The sequence below is a fragment of the Pelmatolapia mariae genome, linkage group LG12 (assembly GCF_036321145.2).
Source record: "Pelmatolapia mariae isolate MD_Pm_ZW linkage group LG12, Pm_UMD_F_2, whole genome shotgun sequence".
Taxonomy (NCBI): Eukaryota; Metazoa; Chordata; class Actinopteri; order Cichliformes; family Cichlidae; genus Pelmatolapia; species Pelmatolapia mariae.
The window spans coordinates 16466041-16490856 of NC_086237.1; the positions used below are offsets into that span (position 1 = coordinate 16466041).

General features: G+C 41.5%; 1 protein-coding gene across 4 annotated transcripts; it reads left to right on the forward strand.

Moving 5' to 3' along the window:
* Positions 1-1462: 1462 nt before the first annotated feature.
* On the forward strand, positions 1463-22873 carry LOC134638585 (rapamycin-insensitive companion of mTOR-like). 4 transcript variants are annotated; one of them, XM_063489312.1, is made up of 38 exons: positions 1463-1531; positions 1657-1704; positions 3128-3225; positions 6566-6630; positions 6858-6989; positions 7164-7227; positions 7698-7824; positions 7986-8155; positions 8548-8615; positions 8908-8975; positions 9089-9171; positions 9555-9642; positions 11362-11452; positions 11559-11625; positions 11767-11847; positions 11958-12058; positions 12573-12732; positions 12965-13066; positions 13148-13194; positions 13301-13436; positions 13547-13746; positions 13880-14006; positions 14297-14461; positions 14590-14666; positions 14764-14842; positions 15214-15323; positions 15413-15500; positions 15606-15698; positions 15806-15912; positions 16069-16298; positions 16442-17531; positions 17786-17866; positions 18492-18799; positions 18897-19103; positions 19202-19354; positions 20694-20817; positions 20910-21048; positions 21145-22873. In XM_063489312.1, the coding sequence occupies exons 1-38, from the start codon at positions 1483-1485 to the stop codon at positions 21223-21225; spliced, it is 5304 nt and encodes a 1767-aa protein (XP_063345382.1). In that variant the 5' UTR covers positions 1463-1482; the 3' UTR covers positions 21226-22873. The 4 variants fall into 4 exon arrangements, with proteins under 4 accessions (XP_063345382.1, XP_063345383.1, XP_063345385.1 ...); XM_063489313.1 differs by having other exon boundaries at positions 18540-18799; XM_063489315.1 differs by lacking the exon at positions 17786-17866.
* Positions 22874-24816: the final 1943 nt, after the last annotated feature.

A 24816-nucleotide genomic window follows, 5' to 3' on the forward strand; every position in this document is an offset into this window, starting at 1 on the left:
ATTTTAAATCCCTGAATTTCCAATCATGTACACTAGCAGAATGATCTACCTAATACATTCAGTAAGCTCAGATTATGGGAAAGGTTAATATAAAATCTCTCATTACAACCCATGAGGATTTAAAAGAAGAGAAAGAATCACAGAGCCATCGCCTACTGTATAACTTTGTATCTACGATGATTCCATTTCACTAGCTGATGCGCTCAGAGCATATGTAAGTTATAAAGTTGCCTATCATATCGCTTTCTCATCTGACTTCACACTTTCTCTATTTTCAGTGACTTAGTCAGCTGTTTCTATTTCCTTTAGGCTGTTTATTAATAAAAATGTATTCATATTAATTTTAAAATATGAATACATTAATGTTATTGATGTTAATGTAAATATAATAGGCCTGCTATAAGCTACTGCCATACTGTTAACTTTTTTTTTTCCTGATTAGCTCACTAATTGATAGTGAAGGCTATACAATACTTCTGTCCTTTGGATGTTTCAGACTGGGCCATTAAATTGAGTAGAGATCAGAATGTGTGTGTAGAGTGCTATTAGAGAGTAAGAGAAAAAGTCACTTTCTTTCATGCATTCAGTTGTTAGCTGAAATTAATTTGCAAACAGACAAAATACGCCTGTACACAGAGAGTGTCTATTTATTTCAAATGGTGAAGCCACATTTCGGTCCACTCCCAGAGATTGACAAAATGTTCATTGTTATGTATGGGTGACACCAAGTGTGCAAGACGGTTATTGCAGGTATTAAGACCTGAAAAGCTGAACATTGTAGTCATTCATTGTTATTATTATTCTTTTCTCACACCTGTTTTGCCTTTAGTAAAACGGCGGAAAAACAAACAAGAAATTGTGCTGCAATATGATATTTTACTTTTGATATTACTTACTTTTGATATATACAAAAAATTAATGAATAATAATAACTGCATAATAATAACTTGCACATTAGATAGTCATTAAAATTACATTTAAAAACCAGAATAAAGTACTTTAAATGTTTATTGACAGACTTTTGTCATCGCTGAAAAATAGCGAAGTCATCAGTTATAACTATGAAATGTGAAAGGTCGAGCTGGAGCCACTCATAGACATGAATTATTGAAAGTTTTTTTTCAATCAAAACCCATGTTAAATGTAGACATAATAATAATAATAATAATAATAATAATAGGAAAAAGAAGAGGAAGAATATACTTAAACAATAAAAAATGAATGGATAAGGCAAGTCAAAAATTAACTTTACTTGAAATGATAATATTTGTGATAGAAATTATATGGCGTTGAGATCCCCCTTTGCTAACCCTAACACAGTCGCCAGATCAGATTTATGCTTTTATCACTGGTAAGATTAGAGGGATATTAAGGAGGATCCAGCTGATCTTAGGTCTGTTGTGGATCTGTTGCGGTCCTTCTGTCGTCTGCTGTCTCGCGATAACCCGCGAAGTTTCCGGTGTTGTGTATGTTCCTGGAAACATGGCGGCCAGCTTCCGCGGCCGTCCTATCCGGAGTCTTCGGATGCGAGGTAAGCACAAAAACCTCGGTTCAGCGGCTGCTGTAAAAGCAGGATATTGCAAAATATGATTTTTTCACGCACGCGATGACCTTAGAGTAATGTCTCGGCGTGTCCGCTGTGTGTGTTTTTGACAGGTCGGAATGACAGCGGGGAGGAGAACGTACCGCTGGATCTGAGCAGAGGTAAGCAGAGGCTTCATCACATCACCCTGAAAGCGATTATTGTTCAAAATGGATGAGGGCGATTTCTGCAAACGCTAGCCCCGCGTGGTGAAAGTCTAGACAGTGTACGCGCTTGACCCGTCACTGCTGTTGCTATTTCGCCATTTTCCCTCACTGTTTGGTCTAAAAACGTCGCTATCGATGTCATAACAACAGGCGGCAACGAGCTAACTTAACTAGCTGAGTTAGCGTTAGCTAGCTGCCCCAGCTAACCAGCCATGAAGACGCTCTGTTATTTTGATCGGCGTGAGTGGGCACGATAGCCTGTTATTTAGCCAAGTAGCCATAAGAGTTGCAGTCATGCATTTGTCATCGCTAACTGGCTGGGGGAATTGAGTCTGAAAGCTGTGCGCCGAGAAGCATTGAGGCAGCACACGGTGGTTCTTCCAGAGGAGCACTGATAACACAGCTGCACAACTTGTCAGATTTACTCCTCCAGCATCAACACTGCATAGCAGTTTGTTTACACGGAGCAGCGGTGTCTGAGTCCTGGAGGCCCAGATCCCTGCTAGATTCAGTACAATCGTCTCAACTAGAGACATGTTCACCTGAAAATGTATGGCTGACAACATTAAAATCTTCACCACAGGAGAGTCAATACACTTAACCTATCAGCTGCTTCAGTGCGATTTGCACTATTTACATGTTCTTCCTGACAATACCAAAACTGGGGAAAATAAAGTATGTCAGTTCCCAGAGGTTTAAAATGATGAAATAACAAATGTGCATACTAATTTCATGTAATCACTGTGGCATTAATTAAAATGTGATGTATTCATAACTTACTGTAAGATTGGCTCGTGATGTTTACAAATGCTTGTTACCAAAGTAACCCTTTGGGCTGGCATTTTTCTCATTTCCACTTTTGAGCGATGGATTGAGTGCAGTGTTTGGAGCAGTGAGACTGATGACTAATACCGATAGCTGTTACTTTTTGACAAGCTGCAGCGTAATCAGGCTTATCATCTGCTGCGCTTTGTTGTTGAGGAGAAAGTGATCTGCGTAGCTCATTAAGCTGGTGTTTTCCTAGTTTGTGCGATGTTTACATTTGTCTTGCAGGGCAATATCTGGAAGTCATCCCACGCAAAGCGGGCGTTTAGGTGTCGACCACGCTCAGACAATTCTGTTTTAAAATGCGGTTCCCGTTTGTCAAAATATTTAGCGTAGGATAGTTGAAAGGAACTGAAAACAAAAACACTTCCCGCTCAGGTCTTGCTTTTTTAGTGTCTAGCCTTTGTTTTGATTGTACACTCTACATTAGTTCCAGCTAAACCAACTTCCTTCCTGCAGGATATCTATTACGGTTCATTGACTGATATTATTATGGCAATATGGCTTAACGCCTCCCTTAGTTACATTGTATTTCCTTTTCATTCTCCTTCAGAACCGTCAGAAAACTTCCGTGAAATCCTTCAAAATGTGGCCAAACCGCACGGAGTCAGTAACATGCGAAAACTGGGCCACCTGAACAACTTCATAAAGGTAACGCTGTCAAGCTCTGATAATTTTGCCTCATTTAAAGACAGTTTTGCCTCGCTGAAATGTTGTGAGACATGCAGCTTTTTGAGAGGGTTCACTTGGTTCAGATCTCTCACAAGATTGATTAGCTGCTCCTCCTCTGTAGTGTCACCACTGACCTCTCCTTGATCTTTTCCTCTTGGGTGTTGATGCCAGCAGGCCTAGTTGTGCCTGTCACTGTGATGCTGACAGTGAATATAACAGGAGCTCGAGGGATAGGAGAGCACTCCAGTCCAATGTGCATCTGGAGCAGCGCACAGACTTTGAAATCTGAGATTAATAGTGTCTAGTTATTGTTTGTATGGACCTGAGACTTTGATTTGTTAAAAAAAGAAGAAGAAAAGATTACTTTAGTCATTTTCTCTTCTGGTTTTTAATGTGGATGATAAAAAAAAGAGGATTTAGAAGGATTTTCAGTTCAGCAAGGCTTAAAACACAAATATGCTAACATGGATTGTAACACGTGAGCATATGCAAGTTTTAAATTGTTTTGACCATGCAGTATAACTGCTCTGATTCACTTAACAGCAGTAAATGTTACTGATGCAGAGATGAATAATAGCTATAATATCCCCAAAAGTTTAGTCTGTTCATCTGGACGTAGCGTTTTCAGTGGGAGAAGGGTTTCGTCACTCATCTAAGTGTCTACTTCAGTCTCAGCTGACTGCAGAATGACTGCAATAATAATAAAAAAAAGAGTATGAAATGTAAGTTTTTTGCTCATTAAAAAAAAATCTGTTTTAGTGTTTTCGCTCATCCTTCAGGTTGGTCAGGACTAGTGACCTCTCGAGGGTGTTTTTCTCCTGTCAACCCAAAACATGCTGGAGTACTCTCCTTCCTGTTATTTTGAACAGGAATAACAGGGGTGGAGAAAATGAGTTAATGATTGTGAGATGAGCGTGAGATAGAAAACTAGCACTTTCTTGTGCCTTGAGCACACTGGCCTTGCTGACTGTCACCTCAGGTGGGAAAAAAAAGTCAAAGCCATGTGCACAACTGTCTAATTTACCACAGTTTCACTCTCTCCGTCTGCAACTGTGCTGGGGTCGAATTAATATAAAGTTTGTCATCTGAGTGCAGGTATTTGTCTGCTCTTCACTTTGTTGTGACAGGTCTGTCTGTGTCTGTGTGCAAAGACAGTGATGTGCAGTATTTTAAGGAAGCTAACTAAAAACCAGTATTATCAGAACACTACTGGTTTGGGGTATCTGCAGTTGTCCATGCACATGTTTACAGGAGAGTTTAATCCTGATCATAGCTATATCCCGATTTCCTCTTTAACCCCACTGCCTCAGACCACTTCTAACTGCCGGTCATAAGCATATTGTAAACAATTGTTGGTGGCTGTGCGGCAAGTGAGTACTGGCCCTCCTACAACTGTGCAGCTGGCACTGGAGCAGGCTCGAGGCTGAGTGAGAGCATGGGTTTGTGTGCCTGTAATCTGTACACCCAACTCTCTTGTTTACAACTGACTGGAGGGTTATAGCCATGATGTGTGTGTGTGTGTGTGTATGTCCCATTAGAGCACCATGACTCTGATTCCTTATAAGGGTTCCAGGACAGTGAGGGTGAGCTAATCCCCCCCCCCCCCGGAGAGCATCACGTGCACCCTGTCCCCATCTCCTCTCCCCTCGTTTGCCTGTTTGGGCTCTGACATCACAGCTGTTTTAAAACAACCCCATACTCCTTCTTGCCTCTCATCACCCATTCCACCCTGCTCCGTCTTGCCTCATGCTCTGCTGTGCTTTAAGAAATTTATGCTCAACTTTGAGGAACAGTTCAAACCAAAATTACTACAGTGGTTCACTTTCATTAGGAGACACATGGCAGAATAGACAACTGTGATGGAGGAGCATTGACTTGTTGTGTGAAGGAGCCTCAGTGTACCTCTAAGAACGGTGTTACAGAACATATAAGACCATATTTGGAACATTAAATATGTAAAATATTGATTAGAGTTCACACTCTCACTAATTGTTGTGTGCAGCTCTACAGTTATTAGGGAGATGTAAACACTCCACATAAGATTTGGATAATGATTACATAGAAACATGGGGCTGACACTTTATAGCTGATTTCAGTCATTTGAATACCCTTCTGGCTTATACTTCGCAATTGCTGTGGCTTTGTGCTCGCAATGTTACCTCTTACACAGTGACAACAGATTCATTCACTTCCCACATAAAGGGCCCACAAGGCCATCTTTCTGCAGTAAAAGGGAGAAGTGATCGATCTCTTATGACTGTTTGTTTGTTTTGCTACATTTTTAAAAATTTCTCTGTCTCCCTCTCTCTCTTTGATTTAATAGTTACAAGTACTGCAACTCTTTATTTTATTATTTCACTGTGTTTACCACAGATTTATATTTTCTCTCATCCCCAAAATCATACATGTTAAAGTCATTTGAATTGTGGGCTACATACATCCTACTTTGAGCTTACGTGATAAATTTGTAAAATTACAAAAAAATGTCTAGTAGTTCATTGCCCAGACCGTCCTTTTATAACATGTACATTTTTCATTGTCCTTTTTTCCTATCTAGTATGGATATATAGTACATAGTGGAAAAAACAGGAACTTTTTTCATTTAATTGTTTATACGTTACTTAATTACTTAGCTGTATTATCAATAGCAGTGGTGAGGGGTCTTTTATCAGTAGGAAAGCTGTAAAAGTTATGAAAATACAGTTAAAAGGGTCATAAGTCTATGCGCTTCATCACATTTCCCAAAGCTGTCCAGTGGGCTGCTTTGGAGTCTTTCCCGGGCTCATTCTGGCCTCCTCCTCTGGTCTCTCAGATCAATAAATAAATTTAAGAAAAAGTGTACTTGATGAGTACTCCTTTTATATGCGTATTGAGATGTGATTTTTTTTTTTTTTTTTACGACATACTGCACAGCCTTACCTGCCTTTAGGGAATTGCTAAAGGTAGACATTCATGCTGGAAACAGGGTCACACTGACTGCCAGACCTGATAGGATAGAGAAAATAGGAGCACATATCTAGGCTATGAGAGAACAATACAACAGAGTTAGTCCAACTATTGAAGACTTTATCTTATCTCCTTTGTGTTTTGACGTACTATCATACACGCATGTGCTTAAGCAACAAATAGTGGCAAGTGTTTTGCCTCTATGGGTTTCCTACTTAGAGCCTCTAAATGAGTTGAACACATTTTTTCATTCACAGTTATCCATTAAATCAGCATGTACCTGACTGGGCTCGATTTACTCTTGTCCTTCACTAAAACCATGCTAATGGAGTCATGGCCATATTGAAACCATTTTTATGTTTCTGTTTTATAGCTGCTGTGCAGCATTGGCCACCGCGAGGAAAATTTTGGGTTTACATATGAAGAAATCATCATTTGGTAAGTAATCTCAGCCACCGATAATAGTGTAAGTGCGTCCTATTTAATGTGCGCTTTTTATTTACTCTGGCTGTTAAGCTGTTCTGGATTTGGAATAATGATGAATGATGAATGTGTGATTGAAAAGTATCAGTCAATGAAGTAATTCAGGAAATAGTCATATTTCAGGCTGTCAGGCTGTCCGTGCTCTAGTTTTAGTCACTTTATTGTTTGTTTTTAATCTCTAGTCTGCGACTAGCTCTCCTTAATGAAGCTAAAGAAGTGCGTGCTGCGGGGTTGCGGGCGCTTCGCTACCTCATCAGAGATACCAGCGTACTGCAGAAGGTCCTCAGACTACAGGTGGATTACTTGATAGCCAGGTGAGCTCCTGGTTTGAACCACCCAGTCAGGTGTAACGGTTGGTAGGCTTACTAAATGTTTTTTTTTTTAGTTAAGTTGTTAGGGTGTTTGTAGTACCATGCTTCAGCCAGTCTTCTTCTTCTTCGGCCCAACCATGGTACATGACTGATTATTATGATTGTGGGTTTTTTCAGATGCATTGACATCCAGCAGAGTAATGAGGGGGAGAGGACTCAGGCTCTACGACTTGTCCGAAAGGTAAAAACAAGGCGTGTGTTTTGGCAATCTTTGTTCCTTCTTACCATTTGCAGAGTCGCTCTCATGTCACTCGAGGAATTTGCCCTCACTGCTCACTCCTGTGCCAGCGAAATGCCACCAGAAAGCTCCCGGGGTTAGCAGGAGTGTCAGTGGGGATGGTTTGCATGAGTCTGCAGGCGGGGTTATTTATAGTTGAGTAGTTTACTGTAAATCTTCACACAGCGCTTAGAGTCATAGTGCTGTGGTTTCAGCTTCAATTTCTTGAAGGAACTACCAGTTTTACAAGCACTAAATATGTGACCTTCAGAATAGTCAGATCCTGTTTTTGCATTTCAAAAGTTGATCTTCTTTTTCTGGAGTTCTCCAGAAAGCAGCCATAAAAAAAGCAAAACAGTGAAGTTATTTTTTGCCTCTCTTTGTCGTGACTTGTTTTGATGACTCATGTTCCTGTCCTCTTCCTCTCTCTGTAGATCATCACTGTCAACGCAATGCTCTTCCCCACGTCTATTGCAAACTCTTTAATTGCTGTGGGGACCGACGGCCTGCAGGAGAGAGACCGCATGGTGCGCGCCGCCATCGCCATCGTTTGCGAGCTAGGTAAAGTGCCTGGTGTTTAAAGATGCAGGCCGGTGCAGTTGCTATGCATGGTGCTCTTTGGGTGAACAGAAAAACTTTCTGAGGTGGAGAACTATTGTTGTTTGATATTATTATTATTATTATTAATATTATTATTATCATTATCACCATTGCCTGTGTAGCCCTGAAGAACCCAGAGGTGGTGGCCAAACGAGGAGGCCTCAGCACCATCCTTAAGAGTGTGATAGACTGTCAACTAAGTCGCATCAACGAAGCACTTATCACCACCATCCTCCACTTACTCAACCACCCACGCACCCGCCAGTATGTGCGTGTTGACGTCGAGTTGGAGGTCTGCGCACACACACACACACACACACACTGACACACACACACTGACACACATAGTTTATGAATTGAGAAGAAGCTTCTGTTTAAAAATGAGCCACTGTGCTGGGAGCCATTCCAGTCAGGATTAGCAGAGCTGTAGGTGCCCGTCTCTTTCCCATGGAGCTTACAGTAATCAGTTACAGTCATTTCTCCAAAGCCTCATTGTCTGTAAACACTTGGGACAGTAGCAGCTCATCACTGCAGGCACACAGATGTTATATAAGATGTGTAGCAGGTTAATTATTACTGCAAGATTTTTCCTGACAGTAGTAAATAGAGATGTAATTTGAAGCTCTCTTTACTGTTGTGTTTTGTATGCATCAATTTGCTCTGTTTTTGTTCTCTGTTCTCCAGCAAATCCTCGCGCCTTTCACTGATTTTCACTACCGTCACAACGCAGACACGGCTGAAGGGCAACTCAAGTGAGTGTGTGTGTGTTTAGGTGGTATTAAGAGCCTGTGGTTGAACTGTGCATAGAGAGAGATCGAGAGAGAGGCGGGTTTGTGTAGTGTTTTTGTTAGGCGACCCTTGTTGTCAGGGCGGCTTGACTCTGCAGCGGCTTGCCAGAGGATGTGAAGTCAGATTTTTATAAAAGATCTGTTATGTTTTGTTTGTGTTGTGTAGTCTGAACGACCACCGGCTGAAAGATCATAACGATGTCGTGTGCACAGAACATGATGTCCAGTCTTTAACGTGTGTTTTTCTTGTTCACAGGGAAGACAGAGAAGCCCGTTTTTTGTCCAGCCGAATGGCTATAGTGGCTGCTTTCCGCTCCTGGTCCGGTAAGGGCTTTAATATTCGCGTAATTATTCTTTCTGTACATACTTGTTAGGAATACCCACTGTTAAATATCTCCTATTCTCTCCCTCTCTCTTTCTCTCTTTTTTTGTCTCAGGAATTATCAACCTATGCAAGGCTGGAAATTCTGGAATCCAGTCTTTAATTGGCTTACTTTGCATACCAAATATGGAAGTTAGGGTGAGTATAAAAATGTTTGGCCCTTAAGGAAGTTTGATATTCAAAAACACTGATTTTTCTGATTCTTGCCTGTGAAGATTCCATCCAAGCGATTGTTTTTATTGTGCAGCGGTTAGATGGAGTTGCGTTAGAAATTAAAAATCAACCACAATTTCCTGTACGAAACAGCCTTTTTACTAATGTTAAGTCTTCAGAGGCTTAAAGCACAGAGTGTATTTGCCATGCCATCGTATCAAACCAATGGGTTCTCTCAAGCCTGCAAATCACTGTTTTACACAGCATTAACATTATGTTCTAACTGTTCTTTTCCGCTGCTTAACAATGCAGCTTTTGCCATATCCATATAATTATTTGTAACCAATTTTATCAAATATGCTCTGCAGAAAGGCTTGTTGGAAGTGTTATATGAGATATTCAGGCTTCCTGTGCCCATTGTAACTCAAGACTTCACTGAAGCCCTTCTAAGTGTTGGTAAGTAAAAAATATCTAATTTTCAAATCATTTAATCCCCATATAAAAACAAGCAGTGGAACTTAGAAACTGTTATATTAAGTATTTGATGTAAATAGCACATTTCACAAAAGTTGAGAGGGGAAGCATGAGATTGGAACAGTTATGTAATATAAGAAGGAAAAAAAAAACACCTGGTTGAAGATCTGACTGCTTGTTAGGTTAATAAGTAACACGACGGGGTGTGAAAAGACATTCCCAGAAAGGTTGAGTTGTTCATGAGTAAAGATGAGAGGGGCTCAGCACTTTTACTCGGTTTGCCCACTGAGTGTGAAAAACAAATTTTTAAACAGTTAACACTAAATGTGTAATTTGTAAAAAGAAAAGCAGAAAACAATGCGACTTAGTCATCTACCGCACAAAATATCATTAAAGATTCAGAGAAAATGGGAAACGAGACAACGTCAGAAAACCAACACTAAATGACCGTGGTCTTCGGGCCCTTGTGTGATACTGCATCAAAAACAGGTTTTTGTTGGGTTTAGAGCAGCGGTCCCCAACCTTTTTTGCACCACGGACCGGTTTAATGTCAGACAATATTTTCACGGACCGGCCTTTAAGGTGTCGCGGATAAATACAACAAAATAAAATGATACGACCAAGACAAAAGCTGTAAATGTAATAATAAACGCAAATTCACTGTGTTATTGTGTAACTTTATTAGCAGCGTCCTCCTGAAATGCGCCACCAACAATGAAAGTAACATCCTCCTCTCTGCCCCTTAATGCTCTCTGGTCACTATGGTAACGCGCAAATATTTCTTTCAAAATAAGAAACACAACTACAACACGGAAACCGAGTTAACGATAAAAACCCTGAAAACCATAAATTTCACACCTGAACCTCAACTCTCGCGGCCCGGTGCCAAATGACTCACGGACCGGTACCTGTTCGTGTCCCAGGGGATGGGGACTTCTAGTTTAGGGAATATTGTTATCTGTGGACACAGTTCATAGTTGGATCCACAGATACAAATTAGACCATCATCCAAAAATCCAGCTGTTCTTCCTGAGCCAACCAGAGCTCATTTAGGACTGAGACGAGGGGGAAAGCTGCCCCGTGGTCTCATCTGCTTCATTCTGTAGTGTAAAGAGGGGCCATCTGGTTTATTATCAGTGATTAGTTGAAAAGCCAGGATCTGCTGGGGTTTGGAGATTAATTAGTGCACATTACATGGATAACTGGGCAAATCTGTGAAGGCCCAAATAATGCTTAATGATACACAAGGTAGAAAATTTTGGAGCAACATGATGATAAAGTCCATTTGAAGGAAAGCGCTTTCATTTTAGCAGGACAGCACTGAAGCACAGTCTGCATGTCTACATAATAAAATGCATTTAGTGACCCACTGAATACATTTGGTGTGTTTTGAACTAAAAAAAAAATTAGCTTAAATTCTAAATCACCAGGAAACCACGACACATTTGTGCTTTTGTTCTCTGACATAGTGTGAAAAATGTTCCAGCTCCACTTTTTTGAAATGTGTTAATGCAATCAGTTTCAAAAATTAGCATTTTTTTCCTGCTTAAGATAAAAAAAAAATATCTTAGTTTCGGCATTTAATATGTTATCTCAGTACAGCCTTTGGTTAAATATAGAATAAAATTTCTTTTAGACCCCAAGTAGGTCCATGTTTTACACACACTGACAGACTGGTCTGTTTGCTCTGTTCTCCTTCAGACCCTGCCAGGTTCCAGGACACCTGGAGACTGTCTGACGGGTTTGTTGCTGCCGAGGCCAAAGTCATCCTACCCCATCGGGCCCGCTCTAGGTGACAAACGAAAGCACAGGATAGACATGAAATATGTTGACAGAACTGTTGTCACTTCAGTGTGTAAACAAGCCATAAAATGATTTTTATCTGCTCCCTTTATTAGGCCTGACCTAATGGACAACTACCTGGCATTTGTTCTTTCTGCCTTCATTTCAAGCGGGCTTTTAGAGGTGAGCTGACGCAGTAAAAGCACAATAGGTTTCATTTACTCAGGCTAGGAGTGTGTGTTTCACAGTATTGTATTTATTAGCAGCTTTTGGGTGGCTTTTATAATGATGTCCTTCCTTGTGCCTTTATTTTTGATACTGTAGGGCCTTGTTGAAGTTGTCACCAGTAGCGATGACCAGCTTGCTGTCAGGGCCACCATCCTTCTGGGAGAACTTTTACACATGGTAATAAAAAAAAGTATAATTTTGTGTATTTCTAAGCTATATCTTTGTTTTTTTGACTCCTTTGGCTTCTTTTGCTATACTCACCATGGTTTTATTTCTCTCTTGTTCAGGCAAATACCATCCTTCCTCATTCCCATAGTCACCACTTGCACTGCCTTCCCACTCTCATCAACATGGCAGCCTCCTTTGACATCCCCCAAGAGAAACGACTGTGAGTACAAACGCAATCACTCTTGTTTTTTTTTTATTGTAATAAAATCATTTCCTCTAATCTGTAGTCATAATCCTTTGCAGTGTTCTCTCATAAAGATGTTCTTATCAGTAGTGCTGATTTCAGGTCTATAGACTGGTCATTGACTCGCTGGTAACAATCAGTCGCTAAAAAAGCGTGTCCACGACCGGTTGACGAGTGGTTGCTGGAGGTTGAAAAGTGGGTGCTGCACAATAAGCTTCCTTGGATTTACATTGGTTGCAAGCAGATTGCCGTGGTCACCTGTAGTTCGCGTGGAAGAAAAGGGAGCTGTTCGCCTTCAACGTTCAAAGTTGTGCATTTTCAGTGATAACGTTGGCATCTTCCATGCCACACCAACTCGATAATTGTGAAAATTTCATCCAGCCACTACTCGCCAACTGGTCGCCGACTAACTTGTAGGATTTACTTGAATACGTACTAGTTTTTAAACCACTTTTAAAACATCCTCCATCTTTGTCTCTATGCGCTCTAGGCGAGCAAGTGCAGCCGTCAACAACCTGAAACGTTTCCATGAGAAGAAGAAGAAAGGTTTGAAACCGCACAGTCTTTATCTGGACCACATCATTCGCAAGTCTGTGTCGTCACATAACCGCAGAGATTCACGTGTCCACAAAGACATCTATGTCATTAAGGTAAAGACCAACATGTTTTACGTATTTTCCATCTTACGGTTGGTCTTGGCTTCGGCTTCTGTGTGTTTGTTGCAAAGTATGTGGTGTGTTTAGTGTCGCTAGAAAGAGGGAGGCTGTTATTTGCTGCAAACCTGATTTGAACAATTTAAAGCCAAAAGTTGAAACATTTAAATAAAACAAATAGTTTTACTTTCATATTTACAGCTTCTGTTTTTTCTGCTTCTGTGCTCAGGACACAGAAGAAGCACTGATGATGAATCTGCGAGACAGTCAGATTCTCAACCACAAGCAGAATTTGGAGTGGAATTGGTTGCTTATTGCCACCATCCTCAAGGTCAGGCTGTTCTCATGTACCATCACAGACTCGACGTTTTGAATTTACATGTGTAAAAGGGTATTTTTTTTGTCTTCTCAGTGGCCAAATGTAAACCTCAGGAACAACAAAGATGAACAGATGCACAAGTAAGCCTTTTTTATTTAACCACAGCTCATTACAAGAAACTGAATTTGTTCAGCGTGCTTTTCTCACATCCTGTTTTACATTTCTATTTGTTTTTGTCTGATGCAGGTTTGTTCGGAGGCTGCTGTACTTTTATAAGCCCAGTAGTAAGTTGTATGCAGGGCTCGCGTTGGATCACCTAAAGGCCAGACAACTCACTGTGGTTGGCTGTCAGTTTGTTGAGTTCCTCATGGACTCCGATGAGGTTAGAGAGGTTTACACTGATGCTCGTACTCTAATTTATTTCTTCTTTTTGGTCATTTACGAACCCGCCTTTGTTTTTGACGCTTTATTTTTTTCCCCACCATCAACCAGGATGGCCAGGGTTACCTGGAGGACCTGGTGAAGGACATGGTATCGTGGCTCTCCTCGTCCTCTGGAATGAAGCCTGAGCGCTGTCTGCAGAGTAATGGCCTGCTCACTACACTCAGCCAACACTACTTCCTCTTCCTGGGGACGCTCTCGGCACACCCACAGGGAGTCAAACTACTAGAGAAATGTGGCCTGTTTCAGTGGTGAGTGAGCAGAAAAGTCTTTAATCTATTTTGAGCTTTTCCAGGCCTGCAGAGTGAAATGGTGTCAGAGCTGTTTGATTAAAAACATCCTGCAAGGTGACATTTGCACTTTTTTTCTCCCCTCTATTTTCAGCCTGCTGAATCTGTGCTCTGTAAAGAACCAGGATGCTGTGCTGAAACTCGCTGTATCCACACTGGACTACAGCAGAGATGGTCTGGCCAGAGTGATCCTCTCCAAGATCCTCACTGCTTCTACTGATGTAAGCAAGCTGTTAAAACACTAATATTGTAACTAGTAGTAATGGGGAAGTTGTTGTTTTTTTCATGCACAGTGGTCAGCAACCTCTTATCACACTGCCACATTTGTAGGCATAAAATAAACTGAATCAACTATTGCTAAACTTGCCCTTTTTTCTTTTTCTTTTTTTAAACACACCTGATCACCTCATTTTCCTCCACCCACCACACCTTCTGAGAAGTAGTAGGGCTCCTTGGCAATTAAATGTTCGCACCACCCTGATCACACAATACTTCTTGTCTCGCTGTGCAGACGTGCAGGCTGTATGCTACCAAGCACCTCCGCGTGCTGCTGCGTGCAGGCGTGGAGTTCTTCAGTAGCTGGGGCATGGAGCTGCTGGTCACACAGCTTCACGACCACAACAAGGCTGTGTCCATGGAGGCCCTGGACATACTGGATGAGGCGTGTGAAGACAAGGTGAGTGATGGTGCCGCTTAGATTGTTCTCAGCAAAGCAATTAAATAATAAAGTAGCAAAAGCAGATAAGATTAAGCCCATCGTCTTATCTGACAGTTTCGTTTTGTTCCCATTCTGCTGCTTTACAGGCCAACCTTCACGCTCTAATCCAGCTGAAACCAGCTGTGTCCCACCTGGGAGACAAAGGCCTCTTGCTGCTCCTCAGGTAGGTGTTCACTACTACAACAATACAAAAACAGTGCGTCACTCTGAAATAGTCCTTCTTGAACACACTCTACATCTTTTTTTTCCTGCTTTTTTAGGTTCCTGTCCATTCCTAAAGGTTTCTCCTACCTCAATGAGAGGGGCTATGTCAGCAAACAGCTGGATAAATGGCAAAAGGTATTATTCAAATATCAGCAGACAACTTAATGAAATCTCATTTAAAATATTCTGAAATCATGTGGCTATAACAAGGACACATACAAATGAGTTTCCTCCCCTCACCCCAACCGGTCACGGCAGATTGCTGCCCCTTTCTGAGCCTGGTTCTGCTGGAAGTTTCTTTCTGTTAAATGGGAGTTTTTCCTTCCCACTGTCGCCAAAGCGCTTGCTCATAGTGGGTCATATGATTGTTGGGGTTTTTTCTGTTTTCTTTGTATTGTAGGGTCTTAAACTTGCAGTATAAAGCACCTTTGAGGCAACTGTTGTTGTGATTTGGCATTCTATAAATAAAATTGAATTGAATATTAAGTAGACTCTGTGCATTGCAGGAGTATAATCTTAAGTATGTGGACCTGATAGAGGAGCAGCTCAATGAAGCACTAACAACTTACCGCAAACCTGTCGATGGAGACAACTACGTCAGACGGAGCAACCAAAGGTAAGAAGGGTGAAATTTGGGGCCACCCGATGAGCTGTAGCAGTGAATGGGTTTTTGACTGTGCCTGATTTCTTTGGCCATGTCTCCAGGTTACAAAGACCAAATGTCTATCTCCCTGTGCACTTGTATGGTCAGCTGGTTCACGATAAGACAGGCTGTCATTTATTAGAGGCTCAGGTAAGGTCTCTCTCTCTTTTTTTTTTTTAACTAAAAATTATTATTCAGCTGTTCTGTGGGACTAAAGTGCCATTTGTCTTTTATTTTTGCCCCATCTGTCTCCAGAGTGTTGTGCCTGACCTTAGCTACACGATTCGCTCCCCGATGCTGGACACCTGGGAGGGCATCAAACAGCTCAAAGCTGCTCTCTGGGCACTAGTCAGTAACGCAGATTAATCCGTGTCACAGAAGTTAATCTTTAGTGATAATACAAAGAAACGGGCTTGATTGTGGTTGTTTTTCATTTTGTTTTGTTTTTCTTTCAGGGAAACATTGGCTCTTCAAACTGGGGTCTGAATCTCCTGCAGGAGGAGAACGTCATTCCTGATATCCTTGCATTGGCTCAGCACTGTGAGGTGCTGTCAGTGCGAGGGTGAGCTTTTCTTTCTTTGTCTTTTATTCAGTTACATTAAAAAAGCGTTACTATGGAACATGTCAGACTGGGGGTTTTTTTGTGTGTTTTTTTTTTTTTAAATTTCATATAGAGGTATTTTGTATTTGTATTTTGACTGTCACTTGGTGCCCACAGGACATGTGTGTATGTGCTGGGTGTGATCACCAAGACCAAGCAGGGCTGTGAGGTGCTAAAACAGTTCGGTTGGGATGCAGTCAGACACAGTCGCAGGACACTGTGGCCCGTCACTCCAGACGAAGTGGACACGCAGCTGACCTCTGAACTTTCTTCAGTACCGAGCACGCTCAGTCTAAACTCGGAGTCCACCAGCTCCCGCCACAACAGCGAGAGCGAGTCTCAACCAAGTACGTAGCACATTGCCTTTGCTTTGTCACCATGTTCTCCAAAACTATTGAAATCTATGTTTTGTTTTTTTTAAAAGATCTCTATAATAATCAGTGATTATTGCTAGAAGTTGGAAGTTTTTAATTAATTTCATTTCTCTTAGACATGTACATCCTGGATGATGACAAGTGTGATGTTCTGGACCAGTCGGATGAGACTTCTTTATACTTACACTCCAAACCAGTCAAAGACCGCAGCCCCTTTACAATACTGGCCTCTACTCGCTTCGTTCGCACTCGCTTCCTGAACTCTCTGTCTCTCCCCAGCAAGAAACTGCGCTCCACCAGTGACCCCAAGACACCATCGGGCTCCCGAACCCCCACTGAGCTCAAGACTGGGAGTATGAGGCGGAACAGGACAGTGACAGAGCCCTCTGTCTACAGCCCAAACCAGGGGGACTTTACCCCTATCTTTAATGGCCGAGGAATGCCAAAGAGTCCAACGGTCAGTCTGGAGACATCATTTGTTGGGACAAGAGGGGGCTCAGAGGAGCACTTGGTGGATGGCAGGCTATCGAAGGGAGGAGGCTCAGGCCTCGGACTTAGTACTCTCGGAGGCCAGGGGGCTGCAGAGCAACATAGCCGGGAGAGAGAGCAGAGCAGCCGGGAGCGTCTAGCAGGAGATGGCGGCTCTTCTAGCGGAGGCAATGTAGGAGGGGGTGGCGGAGGTACTCAGTTTAAAAGCCGCAGTCAGAGCTTTAACACGGACACCACAACGAGCGGCATCAGCTCCATGAGCTCCAGTCCCTCTCGGGAAACCGTTGGCAACCCGGAGCATCCGGAGGCCGAACCGGATTCCTCTGACTGCGTGAGCCTCAACACAGTAGTGTCTGCCAAGACTGTCAAAACACTCTCATCCCTCACCCCCCAGTCACAGACTAACCACATGTCCACGTCCAAGTCCTCCACTGTCTCTCTGGTACCTCCCGGCTCCTCCCACACCCTCCCCCGCCGGGCTCAGTCTCTCAAGTCCCCCTCAGTGACCACCATAAAAAGCCTGGCTGATTGTAGCTTCATGTACACCAGCCCGAGAGACGCGCTGGGCTACGCTACGCTGAAGAGGCTTCAGCAGCAGAGGATACACCCATCTTTGTCTCACAGTGAAGCGCTGGCTTCACCTGCCAAAGATGTGCTGTTCACAGACACCATCACTATGAAGAGTGGCAGTCTCGATTCCAGACTAACTCCCCGCAGGTAAGTTGGCTCCACCGCGGGGTTTGCTTCATGGAAACGGGACATCTTAACCCATCTCTATTATTCTGTTGTCGTTTTGAGCGTATTTAATTTAGGTTTGGTGCCACGTGACGATGTTAGCTGTCAGCCTAAAGAATGTTAAAAACACGCCCGAACCTGAGTTTTCACTTTTAGTTTTTTTTTACCTTTGGAATGACAGATTTTTTTTGGGGGGGGGGGGTGTCTTTTTGTGCACCTTCTGCTGTGTCTGTCAGGATATCAGATAGGAGGGTTACCTGTCCAGAACCCAGCGCCGTAAGTTCGTACCGCAGGCTGTCCAGAACACTCGTACCGCGGTGGGTGGACCTAGCTTGTGTCCTCCTTTAGAGATGTAGCTTCTAGCACCAGTCCAGACAGATCAATATGTTGTTGCTGCTTTAGTAGAGTACTAACTGCTCTTTGCCTACAGTTGATCTGTCGGTGCTTTCCTGTTGTGCGAGTAAGTCCCACGTAGACTGGTCAATTTCTAGTGGCCCCCCTGTGACCCTAACTTAAAAATATAAATGGCAAACAGGTAGAGATTAGTGCAATTTGATGTTTTACAATGTGTCTAGTATAGATGCATCACAGTGATAAGTCATGCATATAAAAAAGTGGTGGGTAAGGTAAGTTAGTGCAAAAAGCAGGACCAGAAAATAAGGAAATGTGAGAGAGAGTGTGAAAAAAGAGCTAAATCTCTGATACAAACATGTAACAGATGAGTTCACAACTCTTAACCTGTACATTACCCACTGTTTTTATTGACTGATTGCACTAGAAAAAGAATTCATTTATAACTTTAAACCTCAGAAAATGGAAACACAATGACTTTTGCTGCTGCTGCTCTGATGGCGTTCTGCAGCAAAAAAAGTTTCCCCTCTCTGTTCTTTTACCAAACTTTTTTTTTTTCCATTTATTCCCCATGTTCCTTTTCTTTCCCAGCCTCTCCCCCCGGATCCTCTCACGCACCTCTCCTCTTGCCCTCCCTAGGTTTCTGAAAGCTCTGAGTTTTGCCTCTTTGGATAAAGAAGAGCTACTCAGTCCAATCAACCAAAGCACCCTGCAACGCTGCTCTTCAGTACGCTCCATGGTCTCCAGCGTCACCTTCGGATGTAACGACGACTACATTGGCCTGGCGCTGCCGATGGACATCCATGACATGTTCCACATCAGAGACTCTGCCTACTTTCAGCAGAGGATCAGCCCGCCATCGGAAGAGCGGAAACGTTTTCTTTTCGGTGACGGCGATGGTAATGTCCACTTCGCACATAATTAAATAAACTATTGAATCACAAAGCTGCACAAAGACAAGAGACTGATTTCTGTTGGTGCTTATCACCTCTGTAGGTGATCGTCCTGCCCTCCCAGTGCTGAAGCAGCAGTTTAGTATCTCAGAGCTGATTGTGCACCGAGGAGAAACCCCGAACCACATGGTGGGCTCAGAGGAGACAGGCCTGCAGGTTCACACTGAAGAAAACTGCCTCTACTGCGTGGGAGCGATCGTCCTTGGATACCCCACCCAACCACTGATCAATAGCACACACTCTCGTACAGGTGAGCTGACACGCACACATTCAGTCATTTGAACGGATACGGATTAAACCTAACAGATACTTCAAGGAATGCTTTTTTCTCCCCATCTTTTCTCGCAGATTTTGTCGACTTTCCATCATGGGGAGGCCAGAGCGGCCACCGCCTGGAGGTGATGCCACAGTCAAAATTTTCTGGGGTGTCGGGCTGCAGTGATGCTGCTGTGTCACAAGGTTCAATCTCTGGCACACCTACACCTGGTGACATTGTCATTGGTAAGCTCACAAATAACCACAATATGCTAAATTAAAAAGTGCTGCTTTGTTCCAGTTGAAAGTCTTACTGTTTCCTTCTCCATCAACTCATTTGTTGGACCTTTTTTCTCTTTCCACCTGTTTCCTCTCTCTTTCTCTAGACCGTCAAAGCAAATTAGAATGACAAAGGAAGTCTTTATTTAACTAGGAAAGTCTCTTTAGTTTAATCTTTTTTTGTTGATGAGTGTCCTAAAATGAGCAGTGGCAGGACAAGTGAGTCAAACTTTGTGCCCTGTGAAATATTCAGTCCTTAATATTTGATTAAAGTTTAGTTCTGTGGAATAAGCAAACACACATTTATACTTCAGCATAAAATTGCAGCATTAATGAGAAATAAAAGTTAAACCCAAACTCCCAGACATTGACAATGAAGTCATTTCTTGAAGAAGTTTAGTTTTAAATTTTCATTCAATGCTTCTTATTCCAAGAAATGATGTAACAGAATAAGTATTTAAGATGAAGTCTTAGGGAGTTTATTAGTTTTACAAATGACTTGAGATCATTTCATTACAGATCATAATGAATTAACAGAGTGTACAACAAACAAGAGAGTAACTAACACAACTAAATAGCTCAGCAATTGTAGAAGGATAATAATGCAGAAGTTCATCTGTTTTGTATTAAAAACCGATTAATTACTGTGAAACTGATTGAACAGCTCACTGCATACATTTTAAAATTCACTGCATGGTTGGTTCCAACATAATAAGAATCACATTTGAACGAATTAACGAGTCAAACAAATCTCATCATCCACACTGCTCTGCATCAGTTTTCAGCCGCCCCACTCAGCTGCTCTGCTCTGCATTTATGGATTAGTTCTCCACACTCTGGATTCTCCCCTCAGTTCACTGCCCCGCACAGCCAGCAACCAGTCCAGTTCCCCATTTGTGTCCAATAACACACTCCACCCAGCTCTGCCACGTCTCCAACAACCCACTCAGCCCTGCAATAATTAATCACGTTTTATTGAACTTTATCAATCAATCACACGCCGCTAGCTCTGGATCAGTTTATAGCAGTTTTTATATCAAACTATGTGTAAACAATATATGTTGCTAGGAAACCCAGCATGCTGCAGGCTGATTTGACTTTTTTTTTTCTTCTCATCCCACACACTTCAAAATTCACTGTATGATGAATAAACCCAATTTTAGAGACAGTAATAAATTATGAGGAGATGGGGTTATATTTTAACTGAGTTACTTTATTTATAAAGTGCCATTGGGTGATAATGAGTCCCTTGGTTTTGTGAACGTAAATAAGAGTGTATGTATAAATATTCGCTTGCTTCCCTCAGGTGGCAAGGCGATATCCGAGGACGGCCCCGCCTCTCGAGTCTTACTGAGGAAGGAGGTGCTCCGCCTCATCATCAACCTCAGCTCCTCCGTAGGAACCAAAGGCCACGAAACAGGACTACTGACGTGAGGCTCCTTTTCCCCCTTTTGTGCATATACTCTGGATGCATTTTAAAGTTGTTTTTCCAAGGTCTCTAAAATATTTCATCTCTCTTCAGGATAAAAGAGAAGTTTTCATATGCGTTTGATGACATTTGCCTGTACTCGGAGGTTTCTCATCTCTTATCCCACTGTGCATTTCGCCTGACCTCAAGACGTTTCATACAAGAACTTTTCCAGGATGTGCAATTTATGCCAGTAAGATCAATTGAAACTTGATTTGAAGTTTTTTAAAATGGACTGTGTCCTTGTGCTTACATGTTTAATCACTGTTCTTCTTTTGGTTCTCCCCAGATGTTTGAGGAAGCAGAAGCAATCCTGACAAAGCAACCAAAACCTGTTGAAGAGGACGCTGACCCTCCTGAAGAATCCTGATCATCCCATTTCTCCCCCATCCCTCCTGCGTTCCCTGCACAGCTGCAGACCCGGCTTCTTATCACCCTGAAAGGAAGACAAAACTGAAATAATATGAGTTAAGGCTCTGAAGACGGGGTCGGGCATTTTGATGTGTTTCTGGTGGATTTTAACAGCACCACAGCCAAGGAAAAAGAAGAGATGGTCATCAGTCACCTTACATACGAGCTGGAAACAAAGGACGTCAGCATTTATAAACAAATGTAATCCGACACGCCTAATGCTGTCTCAGACTTTTTTTTTCTTTTTCTAAATAAAAACACAGGAAAAAGGGGGAGCAGTTTAACCAAATACTGTTTTCAAATGGACTGGCGATGTCGAGCAACACTCAATAATACATCAACATAATGCTCAGCGACAAGCTGAATCATTAGGACAAAGACTCGAGCTGTGTTTAAAAAACAAAAACAAACAAACTCTATCATTTTTTCCCTCCTCTTTCCAGAGGTGGTCTTGTTTTTTTTTTCTGTAATGAAATAAGTCATGTCGTCGTGTCTGCCCAGTGGTTCCTCAGACCTTGCGTTCTTTTCTTCGACAAAACACTACAGAGGGATCCTGCTGTTTTTAAAACGTACCTGGAGCCTTCATATCCCACCCCGACTCGTGATCTGTTCTAGCCGGATATGTGCTTTTGCTTCTCTTGCCTCTCTACTTCCTACAACCTGTAGCCTCTTGTCAGCACAGGTAGCCAATTGCTTTTCTAGTTCTTGTATCTCAGACAATCAAACATCACTAGTATTCTATTTTCTAAAGCATTATATCTACCACCCTCACGCAGTATAGCACGTAATTTAATGCTAGTTTATGCCATCCTTTACCTGCTAAGGACTTCTCGTGGTTTTTTTCTTCCACTGCATTTTTAGCGAGATTCTCTGGAAGTGGGTCGATCCTTGGAAAGACGCTCGGAAGATTCATTGTAGATTCAGTCCCAATCTCTGCTCACACGTGTTTCCAAACTCTGCATAAACCCAGCGGCTGCCCATCACTATGCCTTCTTACCTCTGTGCTTCACCTCCACTGCATGTCCAACAAGCATGGCGAAGTTGTAATGTCACCTGAACGTGTTTCTTGCTTGTAAAACCTTTTTAAAAATAGGTTGCCATTACTTGCTGCCATTATGTTGTAGGACTATAATGACCCCTGGATTTGCCTCCACCATGCAGTTTCACAGGGGGGAACGCGAGCGATGACTAAAGGATTTATAAAAGGTTTTCCAGGGAAACAGGGGAGCTCGGTTTCCATTGGCTTATTATTAATTTTTTTTTTTTTAATTTAATTTTTAAGGTTTTTTTTTGCTCTACTGCTGCTACACAAATGGACTCATAGAGAGATGATTCATAGATCAGCTGAGTGATGTCAGATCCGATCTATTTATTATATGTCTGTACCATAGAGTGAGCTCAACCAGAGAAGAAAAAAGTTATTTATATTTTTTCCTCAAGACTGTATTATAATTTAAACGTTTTTCCTTTTTTTTTTCTTTTTTTTTTGCCTGAATCGTGGTTTCCCTTGTATAATGTGTACAGTATGTTTTGGGGGCATTGGTGACCTAAAGAAACATACAATCCTATCAAAGGGATGCATTGTTAATAAAACAAAATTTGAAATACCCAAAGATAGTTGATATTATTTAACTTTAAAAAAAATCCAACTTATTTCATTATTTACTGTGTTAATGTCTTATAAGTCGGCTAATATGGTTACAGTTACGGTTTTGTTTTTTTTGGGTTTTTGAAGAAACATTTAAATTAGGTAAAACAAAATCCTCAAAAATTAGGCTGGGCACATCTTCTACGTATAGGTAGTGTTCCTTAATGTTTAAGTTATCAAGTTATCTGCACAGTTCTGTGTTTAAAACACGATTTCCCTTCAGTGTTGCCGTACTTTGACAGTTTCAATAACAATCTCAGCTTTTTCATATATAGCATGTTTATTGAAGTTACTGTCCAAAAAGGCCAAATGTGTGTTTAAGAAGAGATTTATGAGACAATAAAGCAAAAAGTGTAGGCAGAGATCCCCCTGTTGACCTGTGGAGATGCTGCTGATGGTTTTTAAGTTTTATAAGTTGGATCTTTTGAATTTTTACACTCCTTAATCCTAGAGGATAAATCTATAGGATAAGATGCACTTGTATGACCATTTGTTTTGTTTCAGTAGGATTCCAAAATAACATTTCTTTTCTATAAAGTAATTTAGCTTAAAGCTGCAATGACATATTCACATTTTAAAAAGAAAATGAACTATTGAAACAAAGGTGCAGGGTTTATAAATGTAAATCCTTACTATACGTCTTCCTTTTCTGACCTGTTTTTGATCTTAAACTCCTCTTATATAGCATTGTTCTTTCGAATGAAACACATGGAGTAACAGATGTTGTAAACTTCAAAATCAATGAAAACAATAAGAGGATATTTAATTTTTGGCTTGTGTGATGATCAGAGTTGGGATTAAACGTTTTTATGGGCTGCAGAAGATTATCAACAGCAGGGAATATCTGCAAATAAAGAAATTACTGTTGTGATGTCAGTGGGCAGACTGTTCTAAAGTTTAGGCGCTCTAACAGCAAAGGCCCGGTCACCTTTGTTTTTACTAGCATAAACTTTGGAACAACCATTCACTGATCCAAGTAAATGACCAGGCACACATGGGTTTAACAAGTGCATCATGTACTTCGAACCTGGCATTTAATGCTTTAAAGGTGTTAAAAGATTTTTTTAAAAAATGTAACATTTTAACCTGAATGAGTTCAGAACATGCAGTTGTGTAGGTCATCTTCTGCTTTTATTTTGGCACTCTTCTAAAAGAAGAACCATGTTTACAGGAGAGAGTGCTGTAGAGCTTAGAAATGTAACATGACTGATCGCTGCATCATCAAAGTCTAAATCATGTGGAAGCCAGATTAGGAAAATAGTAGTATGCATGCTTACTACTACTACTTTGCTAAATCCTAAAGAAATGTTGCCTGACCTTCTGGTTTCCAGTCAGACTCAAAAAGTGTGTGAGATGGAAATTATTTACTGGAACATATCATGGATTTCAAAGTCCAAGTGATTATAAATTAAAAGAAATTAAGTCCCCAAACAAAATACACAAAAGCAGCCCGATGTCAGGCAGAAACTCATGTTTTTATGCCTGGGGACAATTTACCTGATGTCTATTTTTATTTCTCTTTAGAGAAAAAAAGACATTTCCATAATAAACTGATGCAGAAAAGAAAACAATGTGCACCAAAAATTCATCAAATTTTAGGAAAAAAAAATGTCTCATAGCCAACCCCAGCCCTCCAGCTTAATGTCTTCCACTAAGTTCTCATATAAACTACCGCCGATAAATGAGACGTGTGATGTCAAGAACGTGATCAGCAGCAGCACGCCCACCTGCAAAAGTCCTTATTATTTTTTGGGAAGAGTATAAAAAGCCAACATAATCTTTTCATGGATAAAATCAGTTTTTTCTATCACAGACTAAGTGCAAGAAAAAACTGAAAGACGTGCATTTTCATTTCATGAAATGACACAAAGTTCCAAGAGTCCTTGATTTATTCTTTTTTTA